The sequence below is a fragment of the Caretta caretta genome, chromosome 13 (assembly GCF_965140235.1).
Source record: "Caretta caretta isolate rCarCar2 chromosome 13, rCarCar1.hap1, whole genome shotgun sequence".
Taxonomy (NCBI): domain Eukaryota; kingdom Metazoa; phylum Chordata; order Testudines; family Cheloniidae; genus Caretta; species Caretta caretta.
The window spans coordinates 6,552,321-6,563,624 of NC_134218.1; the positions used below are offsets into that span (position 1 = coordinate 6,552,321).

General features: G+C 47.0%; 2 protein-coding genes across 3 annotated transcripts in view; one reads left to right on the plus strand and one right to left on the minus strand.

Annotated features, from left to right (window-relative positions):
* LOC125622658 (DEP domain-containing mTOR-interacting protein) overlaps positions 1–3,903 on the minus strand; it is a 42,693-nt gene extending 38,790 nt beyond the window's left edge. Inside the window, exon 1 of one of the 2 annotated variants that reach the window (XM_048820809.2) lies at positions 3,571–3,903. In XM_048820809.2, coding sequence (XP_048676766.1) covers positions 3,571–3,656 — 86 coding nt within the window. In that variant the 5' untranslated portion in view covers positions 3,657–3,903. Of the gene's footprint in view, positions 1–1,187; positions 1,321–3,570 lie in introns of those variants that run through there. The other variant, XM_048820810.2, reaches the window with a different exon arrangement.
* On the plus strand, positions 3,903–11,076 carry LOC125622656 (uncharacterized). The gene is made up of 3 exons (XM_048820794.2): positions 3,903–4,022; positions 6,347–7,200; positions 10,948–11,076. The coding sequence occupies exons 1-3, from the start codon at positions 3,998–4,000 to the stop codon at positions 11,074–11,076; spliced, it is 1,008 nt and encodes a 335-aa protein (XP_048676751.2). The 5' UTR covers positions 3,903–3,997.
* Positions 11,077–11,304: the final 228 nt, after the last annotated feature.

The following is an 11,304-nucleotide window of genomic DNA, read 5'->3' on the forward strand; positions in this document are numbered from 1 at the left end:
AGTCTTTCTGCCTCAGTTTCCCCATCTATAGCCACCTGCCTGACAGCGCGTTGGAAGGATAAGTGACTTGTAATAAAGGGTGCTACACACATGCCAAGTTTGGAACTCACAGTTGGCCCCTGGGTGCAAAATGCTAAGCCAGATTCACATACCTCAGCACTGGGCGTTTTGATTTTGCTCACTTCTTGTCTCAACTGGACGATTACAGACTAGCTGCTGGCAGGGTGAGGGGAGTAAGAAAAAAAGCGGGGGGGGGGAGGGTGGAGTCAGCTGATCCACAGTGGAGTCTCCCTCTCCCTCCTCACCCCAGAAGGAGGACTCTTCACTCACCAGTCATACACACACACTCTCACGCTCCCCACTCCTGCCCCCTTCTTTTCTGCCACGCTGCACAAAGCAGGGAAGCAGTCGGCCAGGGTTCTCAATGAGAGGGAAGGAGAAAAAGAAAAGAAGAAGCTTCTGCATTCCTCAAGAGCATCCCAAAAACCAGACTGCAGCAGAAAGCGTATTAGCCCCTGCTTGCGTACAACGCCTGCAGCACCTTCTCTTCCACCGATACAAGCACCGAGCGAGCTTCGGAATCTTGTTATCTACAGTCAGTTCCATTTGTCCATAGACGTAACAGGAGAGAGTAAATCTGACAGGTCAGAACTGCTGAACTGTATTAAATCCATCTGCTGTTCTCCAGGCAACAAGAAACTCAAGCCTGTTGCAAAGAGCAGGTCAAAGGTGCAACGAAGCCTAGTCTTCAAATGCTCCCCAGCTGGGAGCGGGGCTCACCTTCTCTGACCTGATGTAATGTTTGCATCCCAAACAGCAGGTGAAAACGTTGCCTAGTTTAAACTAATCTCTCTCAACTCCTCTACCTAGCTCATTCCCTTTCACTCTTACACCAGCGCCTGGTGGCTTTGTTTTATACATGCTCCATCCCACATGCTCTCCAGCCAATTCCCCTCATGCATTATTCCCCTCACAGAAACAGCCACCGTCGATCATGCTCACTTCACACGCACCAAGCCAACCCAGACAAATCCTGTTCAGGATGAACTGATGCCGCAATAAGCACACCCTAAAGAGCTCCATGGGACCCACTCACACCAGCAAAGCTCTAGATTTCTTGGCATCCTTTCTATTCTAAAGGCTCGTTCCCTGAGCGCATTCAGGCTGTCAACGGAGAGCGAACTTACCGAGCAAAGAGTAGTACAAGATGGGTGGCTTGATGGTACGGATTGTCACACATTTGGCCCAAGTTCTCTTCCTTGCTGCTAAGAGCTAGAAAGATCCGATGGACCAGTTAGCTTAATAGAGTAGGAACTCTGTTCATGGGAGGTTAGTCGCAAGCTGCAGTAAATCCATGGCCCATATCATGAACACCCCTGTAGAGGGCCAAGATACCACCAGGCTGAATTCCCAGGATACATTAGATACTGATCCTGCAAGTAGATCCAGGCAGATGCCCCCTTTTACCTTGTACAGATATGGTTGCAAGTTTGATGCCCATAGTCCCTTCCTGAATATTTGAGGCCAATGTTTTTGATCCTCAAGTGGCACAGGGCATGGTGCTTGTTTAAAATATCCCATTACTTGGGATGTTTACAACAAGGCTGGGCAAAGAACTAGAAAAATATCCTGTTGAGAACAATCCTGCACTGCCCAGGGGATGGGCCATTCCTTAAAGGTCACATTTCTTGTGGTGAGCAATTGAAATGATGCAATTCAGTAAACAGTCCAGCTGCTGCTTTGCTTCTCACTATCGCAGACCTGGGTTCAGTTTCCAAGACTTGGTCCCTCACTGCTTGGACTCAAAGTATTGCAAACACAGCAAACTTTGGCTTAGGGAGGGAAGGGGCCATAAACAGCAATTCTTCCAGCTACTTGGCAACTCCCAGGGCTAAGAAGGTGGTATCTAGCGACAAGGCAAGGTGAGGTATGTGGGACGTACAATAACCAGGAGAAGTGGTTCACCCTCATTGTCTTTCTTCATATACTTTGACTGCAAGCTCTTTGGGGCACGTGCTGTCTTTTTTGTTTTGTTTTGTTTTTTTGTTTTGTTTTCTTACTGAGGGTCTAGTGCCTGGCACAACGGGCCCTGATGCCATGCTGGGATTTGTAGGCTCTTAGCATAATACAAATAAATAACAAGGATAAGGCTGACACTCCAAGGACCCACTGGAGTAGGGTGCTTTCTTTCCTGATCCAACTCACAGATCCTAAAATTAGCTAGTGACATGAGTTCTGGATGCTTCACATTGCTTAAGGATGGCAAGTTTTCTACTTTCTGCCCAGATAAAAATCATGGAGCTTAACAAACAGCCTGTGCTCCTGGAGGGAGAGAGATGAGCAGGGATTTTTCCATTTAAAAACAAAACAAAACAGGTGCCTGTAAAGTGATTATCCCCTTCATTTGCAGGCAGGGAAGGAAAGCATTGGCTCATTCCTAAAGAGTTTTATCAGATACATTTAAGAAGATATAACAATAAATAACCCTGCATGTGAATGAATGTGATGTCAGAATTGGAGCAGTTTGACACAGTGGGTAAAGCCACTGAGGAGCCTATGCTGATGTTTTGGAGACCACACAGACCAGTAAGGGGTTCTGCCACCCCCTGCCCTGTAACCATGAGGGACTTTGTGCTCTGCAGCTATGACTCAGATCCCTAACGCCAGTAACCAGCCCACAAGCAGAAGGTCTCACCCTGGCTCTCACCAGCCCAGTTACTCTTTGCAGGGTGACACCTGCACCCTGTTTTCAGAAGAGACTTGGGCACTTTGCCACCTAAATTGTTTTTGGAAATGGAACTTTGGCACTTTTGAAAATTTTACCCGTTCTCAAAACTCGCTGAAACTCTTCCAGCCCAGATCAGAGAGATGCAGCAACTAAAATGATCAGCTAGAAATATGTACGGAAGACCAGAGACCTTGTGTGAGCAGCTCAATGTCACAACTAAGACTCCGAGGTTGACAAGGTGTCCTTCTCTCCAAGGAGTATTGAGCAAAACAAGGGCTAATGTTTGAAAAGCAAACGACGACTAAACAATGAAGAGGAAGCTGAAGTCTTCTTCCTTCCCCGGTGCCCATGTCCCAGGAACTGGCTGTTTTATTTAATGAGGGAAGTTTTTCCCTTCACTCAGGAAGTTTGGGAGCAGAGGACAGTAACAGCCCATGCTAAAAATCCAGGGGTGATTACTAAAAAGAAACTGATTTTTATAAAAGACAAGTCAGGAAATGGGGGCAGAGGGCAGGAAATACCTTAGAAGAGACAGATTTTGATCACTTGGAAACCCCAGAAGGAAGAAAAGCTCTGCACAGAAATAGTGCTTTGAACCCACAAGAACTGGGGGGCTATGCTAGACAGTTTGTAGCCACAAGCCCACTAATAGCTCTTTTAGCCTCTTATTTCAGCGTCTTTCTATCCTTGATTCTCTCTTCTCCCTCCCAACCCCCCTACAAACTCCATTCGCTGCCTGATTAATAATTACAACCACTCATTTACATAGGCACATCAGGCCAGAGTTGAGCAGAAGGCGACAGCAAAAGCTCCCCCCACCCCCAGGTCTGAATCCCCCGTACCTCAGCTGCTCTCCTGCAATCATCACCTCTGCCCTGTGATGTCTCTCGGTTGCTTTACTCTTCAGGCTGTTGCTAATACTCTCCATCCTGGCTCAGGCACACACCAGAGGTAGTAAGAACTTAACGGTGCTTGGCGTGCGAGCATGTGTGTGCAAACAGCTGCCTCCCAGCTCCAGAGGACCATTCAGGGAGCTCTTTGACAGCTACAGCTGACGTCCCATTTACTTTCCTGCCTTTCTGTTTGCAGTATGTGTGACTGCCAGAGTCAACTGATTAGCACTGCCCAGCTCCACTCCTCCTTAGCAGAGCTAAAGCACCTGATATAGGCTGTTTGCAGCGTCTCTGGAAAAAGATGGGAGACAGGAAATTCAGGAGCACTCCGGGGGCTGTTTCCAAAGGATGATTTCCTCCCCTCTCCCCCTTGACTATGCTCAATCCTGGCTGTGTAACAGGTAGGTGCAGGTACTTAATGTTTTTCTCCTGGAGCATGTCGTTTAGAGGTGGAGCCTGCTGCAATCTGATCCTTACTTTGGGTTCCTCCCTTTCTCCCTGCAAACCGCCTTGGGATGAAAGAACCCTTGTGTTCTACCTGGGGAAAGCCGGCTGGCTGCTCCAAGAGGCTCAGAGCCCTAGCCCTTGGCCTGCAGCTGCTTTAATGAACAACTCTAAGGTTGAGGAAGAAGGTGTGGTTTTAAATAGGCTGTGGAGTGTGTCTCTCCTCTGAAAACAGGGGGAAATTGCTCATTAAGGAGCTGGAACAAGCTGAGTAAAATCAGAGGTGGGCCCTGCACAAGGGTAATTCACGGGGTTACGCAGTTTGGGGTTAGTGACAACAACAACTAAACACCTTGTGATCGGTAGGGGGTCTCCTTTGACCTGGTCTTCCCTCTCCCATCAGCGTTCGTGCACAGGGGGATCCTCACCACTGCTAGAGCAGAGCGGGGTGGAGTCATCCACCTGTAGTCTTCCAGAGAAGCAGCTCCTGAAAGCCACTGGTACCTGCATTCCCTAAGCGCTGCACAGGAGTGGTGGAAGGCCCTTACCTACACACACAGGCTTCCCCTGCCAGAACAAGCCCTTCGGTCCCAGGGACTGGGCACCATGCAGTGGGTACTTTGTGCCCAGCATACACACCATGACAATTAGAGGCCCCAGCCTGAGAATTAAAAAGGAATGCGAACTCTAATAACTCCAGATGCCAGCAGGGCCTTTGCACTCTGCCGCCGGCAGGGGATGAAGTCAGTTGACTCTCACGTGAAATACTGAAGCTGCTTTCCAAAGGCTTAGTGGGGCAGAGCCTGGAGCTGTGTATTAACACACACAGGCAAGCCACGCAAACAGGACAGGGAAAGATCTGCCTGAAAGGGTGTCCCTTGACTAGGAAACAAGGTGTGGTCTTACCTCACGGTAGCTCGCACTTGGTAACTAACGTGAGGTATAATCCTAGTGAAGACAAGGCAGAGTGTAGTTTTCATATGTCTGAGGTGGAGGCAAAGACTCCAAGGGCAGTCTAGGGTTTACCACGACCTGCTCACTCGTGTTAAACCTACAACAGCCTGTGATTTTACCTCACGTTTGTTACCACACATGAGCTAAGATGAGGTAAGAACACCCCATTTTTTCCTACTGAAGACGACGCTGAAGACGCTGTCTGGGACCTGAACTAGCTAGATTCAAACTAGTTCAGGTAAGGCTACCTCAGCTGGAATTTCTCCGTGATTTCAGCCCAGACATCCCTCAGAGACCACTCCACCTCCATGCTTGACCCATTCTCTGTTAGAACTGCTGTAGGTATTGCAAAGGTCTCCATCAATTTCAGACCATGCCAAACCGCATGGGCTCCAAGCCCGAGGTGCACTGTAATAAGTGAAGGACCGTCGACAGAGCGTTCGGAACTGCTCAATTCCCACTTGTTTTTCGTCTTTGAATTTTTTTCTCCTGAAGTAAAGAGGATGAGATCTGCCTCCTCCGTGGGAGGCCCAGTTTGTTCTCTGGGGACATGAAAGATCCCATGATCCTTGTGTCTTTGGCCCATATTTTCTCTCCCACACCTGAGCCTCCCTCACTGACATGCCGTGCACCAGAGGTTGCTGCATTTCTGTGTTGTATTTACAATTTATGAAGCACTTTAGGGATCCTTTGGCATGAAAGTTTCTATGTAAATGTACCATTAAAGGCCCTATATTTCACTAACCTTCTAGCTCCCCATCCAGGAGGGCTTGGTGTGTTGAGATAGTCACAGTGATTTCTGAGGCACTGTGGTAATTTGGGTCTAGGCTTAGAAGTCAACATGCTGTGTCACTGACTGCTCTGATCAGAGGCAGCCTGACAAGGCATCTCTGCCTTTGTAACTGTGTGCACCTGGCTGTACGTACATCTGGCACCTCCCATAACAGGGGTTTTGTTGGTAGCCTGAAGGCTGATCTGCAGCGTGACTCCAGTAGACACGCAAAGCCTCCAGCCAGCAATGTCTACCCCAACTTACTCCAGTTCTTAGGTCGCAACATTCCCCCTGGAACTTGTCAGTGCCATTCCTCCGGCAAGTTAGAAGGGAACCTGAGGTGCTTCTTTGACCTAGTCGCTGGGCACCTGGTCTCCCCTAGTGATTCCAGTGCCAGCCAGCCTGGGAGTGGAGGACCTGAACTCTGAACCACTGAAATGCCAGAGCAATAGACACCTCACACACCACTCAGCTGACTCCCATGCTGTAACGGTAGCACGGGATTTTATGGTAACCATGTGGTTTCATTGTTGATTCAGCCGTTTGTATTTTTAGACTCCCTCCTCAGGCCCTACGCTACCAGCACTCCCAGCTACCTTCAAGACACCACTGACTTCCTGAGGAAACTTCAATCCATCGGTGATCTTCCTGATAACACCATCCTGGCCACTATGGATGTAGAAGCCCTCTACACCAACATTCCACACAAAGATGGACTACAAGCCGTCAAGAACACTATCCCCGATAATGTCACGGCTAACCTGGTGGCTGAACTTTGTGACTTTGTCCTTACCCATAACTATTTTACATTTGGGGACAATGTATACCTTCAGATCAGCGGCACTGCTATGGGTACCCGCATGGCCCCACAGTATGCCAACATTTTTATGGCTGATTTAGAACAACGCTTCCTCAGCTCTCGTCCCCTAAAGCCCCTACTCTACTTGCGCTATATTGATGACATCTTCATCATCTGGACCCATGGAAAAGAAGCCCTTGAGGAATTCCACCATGATTTCAACAACTTCCATCCCACCGTCAACCTCAGCCTGGTCCAGTCCACACAAGAGATCCACTTCCTGGACACTACAGTGCTAATAAACAATGGTCACATAAACACCACCCTATACCGGAAACCTACTGACCGCTACTCCTACCTACATGCCTCCAGCTTTCACCCTGACCACACCACACGATCCATCGTCTACAGCCAAGCTCTGCGATACAACCGCATTTGCTCCAACCCCTCAGACAGAGACAAACACCTACAAGATCTCTGTCAAGCTTTCTTACAACTACAATACCCACCTGTGGAAGTGAAGAAACAGATTGATAGAGCCAGAAGAGTTCCCAGAAGTTACCTACTACAGGACAGGCCTAACAAAGAAAATAACAGAACGCCACTAGCCGTCACCTTCAGCCCCCAACTAAAACCCCTCCAACGCATTATTAAGGATCTACAACCTATCCTGAAGGATGACCCAACACTCTCACAAATCTTGGGAGACAGGCCAGTCCTTGCCTACAGACAGCCCCGCAACCTGAAGCAAATACTCACCAACAACCACATACCACACAACAGAACCACTAACCCAGGAACTTATCCTTGCAACAAAGCCCGTTGCCAACTGTGCCCACATATCTATTCAGGGGACACCATCACAGGGCCTAATAACATCAGCCACACTATCAGAGGCTCGTTCACCTGCACATCTACCAATGTGATATATGCCATCATGTGCCAGCAATGCCCCTCTGCCATGTACATTGGTCAAACTGGACAGTCTCTACGTAAAAGAATAAATGGACACAAATCAGATGTCAAGAATTATAACATTCATAAACCAGTTGGAGAACACTTCAATCTCTCTGGTCACGCAATCACAGACATGAAGGTCGCTATCTTAAAACAAAAAAACTTCAAATCCAGACTCCAGCGAGAAACTGCTGAATTGGAATTCATTTGCAAATTGGACACTATTAATTTAGGCTTAAATAGAGACTGGGAGTGGCTAAGTCATTATGCAAGGTAGCCTATTTCCCCTTGTTTTTTCCTACCCCCCCACCCCCAGACGTTCTGGTTAAACTTGGATTTAAACTTGGAGAGTGGTCAGTTTGGATGAGCTATTGCCAGCAGGAGAGTGAGTTTGTGTGTGTGTGTCTGGGGGGGGGAAGAGAGCCTGGATTTGTGCTGGAAATGGCCCACCTTGATTATCATGCACATTGTAGGGAGAGTGGTCACTTTGGATGAGCTTTTACCAGCAGGAGAGTGAGTTTGTGTGTGTGGTTTTTGGAGGGGGGTGAGGGGGTGAGAGAACCTGGATTTGTGCAGGAAATGGCCCACCTTGATTATCATGCACATTGTGAAGAGAGTTGTCACTTTGGATGGGCTATCACCAGCAGGAGAGTGAATTTGTGTGTGGGGGTGGAGGGTGAGAAAACCTGGATTTGTGCTGGAAATGGCCCAACTTGATGATCACTTTAGATAAGCTATTACCAGCAGGACAGTGGGGTGGGAAGAGGTATTGTTTCATGATCTCTGTGTGTATATAATATCTGCTGCAGTTTCCACGGTATGCATCCGATGAAGTGAGCTGCAGCTCACGAAAGCTCATGCTCAAATAAATGGGTTAGTCTCTAAGGTGCCACAAGTCCTCCTTTTCTTTTGGCGGATACAGACTAACACGGCTGTTCCTCTGAAACCTGTATTTTTATTGGAAGGTGGACAGGAATATAGCCAGAAATGACATGAACCATGTGTCAATAGCATCATGGTTACATCGAGATGGTCATAGAAGATCTAAATATAGACCTTGTATCCAAAAATCCATTGCTGTTCCTCTTCCTTGGCCAGCTCTCAAATCAATATGGAGGTTCTGAGTCAGGCCGTGGAACTCATTGATTTCCAATTGTTCTACTACAGGTAATGGTGATGAAAAAAATAATAGACTGCAGCCATTTCTATTTCCATGCCTTCCATTAACTCCATACGGGGGCCTGGAGCTTACCCTTAGAGCCAAAGTCAGCCTTGAGATACCCAGGTGTGACCCCCTCTGACTTGGTCCTAGATCTATTTTAGCAAATGCAATCCTCCTCCTATCCTAGATAGAACTGTGTAGTTCTGAATGCAGCTCAGTAGCCTAAAATCGAAGTCACGAGCCTAGAATCAAATCCCCTGAGTCCAAAATCAAAGTTCATAAAGCCTTTCCTTATATAAACAGGCACCACTTGCCTTTATAACAAAGAACTGCAGTAACACTTTGCCCATTCAAATGCTAAACTCGGTGATCTCTTCATTTGCAGGCCTTAGTAACTAAGGCACTGATTTTGCAAAGACTTAACACTCATGCTTAATTTTGTGCACATGAGAAGTCTTATTAAAGTTAAGCATGTGTAAGATGGGGGTCTAATTGGCAAGAAAAGTAAGCACACATGGGTCTGTCACTGCCCATGCCATGATATTTGCCTATGCTGTGCCGCCTGTTTTTGCCCTTTAACTCTACTCCCAGAGAGGGATACCACCTCAGCTGCTGCTGGCCTTTCCCATCATTACCAACATCTTTTCCCAAGGTTTGGGCAGACACAGAAGCAATGCTATTCAGTCTGCAAAGGTCAGCACAAGACGAACCAGGAAGTAGTTAATTAAAGTTGTTGTTGATGTTGGATGTACATGCAATTATATTCCCTTCCTCTCAATCAGGAGTGAAAAATATTGGCTGGCAGAAACAAGCAAAAAACGAGAGACTGATCAGAGAAACAAAATCTTGCAAAAGAAAACGCAGGGAGGATAGGACAGGGAGTGAGCCACGTCAGCTAGGGAGTCTTTTTGCTTCAATTAGAAGCCTAATAAAGCTGAAGTACTAATAAGCCAGATGCCAGATTTAATTAGATCAGCTTAGGCAGCAGTTCACCATACAGGAACTGGGTAGCTAATATCCCCACCAGAGCACTAGCTCTGTGACATTGATGATTGAGTGTTCTTCTTTGATGGAGAATACAGCCATCTGTCTGAACTAGGTCATTAAACTCAACCTCACCCTTTGCGCTGTTTCGCTACAGGCTGAAGTTTGCAGCTCAGGCCTGGGTGATAGTTCTGGACCAGACCACCACCAGATCCATCTCCCTCATGTGCCAGATCTCAAAATCATGATTACATCTGATTTCTAGAAGAATGTGACCGGGAGGAAGGGAGGAAATCTGACCAAAGGAGCCACTCTTGCTATCTTAGACTAGTCCCACTACTTATCAAGATAGGCTCTGACCTCAATGCTAACTTCAATTCAGTTCTTCACTGCAAGAATTGAACTTGGTGAAAGCTCCTCAGTTGAGGCCAGGCTAAGCAGCTGTATACCATTCACCCCTGGGTACCGCCAGTTGGTTTATGCTGTCTTTGATAGCTTTCTGTGGGGGTTCTTAAATTATTGAAATGAGCCAAAAAAGTACTTCCCAGTCATTCATAAACACAAGCCATTGATTTATTAATAAATAATAAACATGTATTTATATATTTAATTGATTTCTTGATGACAGACCAAGCAAGCAAAACATGGAGACTTCAGGAGTGGGATAGCCAGCAGGGATGGCTGATCATACATCATGAGGCCATAAGACCCAAGAAGTTGGAAAGAGAAAAGTCCTATTGGATCCTCTAGGACCAGATGCTCAAGGTGCTTAGGAGCCTAACTACCATTGATTTCAATGGGAGCTGAGTGCCTAAATACCTTTGAAGACCTGGGCCCTAGTCCACCCTCTTGGGCTTGTTCCCATCAAACTCTTCTCTGGTGTTCTGTGTAGCCGAATCTAAGATGTCCCCAGCCATGCAGTTTCTACCACTTCTCTTTGGAAACTGTTCCGCAGTTCACAGATCTCCTGCTCAGGAGATTCCTGGGTGATATCAGGCCAAATTAATCCTTGGTATAACTATACTGGTTTGAGTAGAGTTACCCCAGGGATATATTTTAGCCTAGATTCTTCATTTAGTTTGCATAACTTCTGCTCAGCTCCTTCTCATGCCACCAGTTAATGCTGCTTCTTGCTTGGCATTCACACTCTTCAGACATCTGTAGATAGTTGTCACATTCCCCCACTAGCTCTAGCAAGAGTCATGCTATTATCCCTGTTTATGTTAACCTTACCCCTCATATTAATCCCCCTAGACCCTGTTGTGGTGGTTCTTCACCGAACATCTCCCTTCCGATACTGAGGTGCCCAGGAATCCAGCATTCCAAGTGCGGCTTCAGCACAGTTCTATTGAGAGAATTCTCCTCTTCCTTTGTTACAACTGACTGCCTGCATCTAAGCAGCCCCAGTTTTGCTGTCATATTGCACAACCAATTGTATCTAAATAATCCAGTTTGACTACCACAATGCATTGTATACATGGTGAGAGGTTCAAAGAGAATGAGAATCCACCAGAGCCATCAGAACTTACTCCCTTTATCTCCAAGAGAGTCCACTCCTCTATTTAAAATTAACGTTACAATAAACAGGTTGCTTTCTTTTTCCAGTAGCCT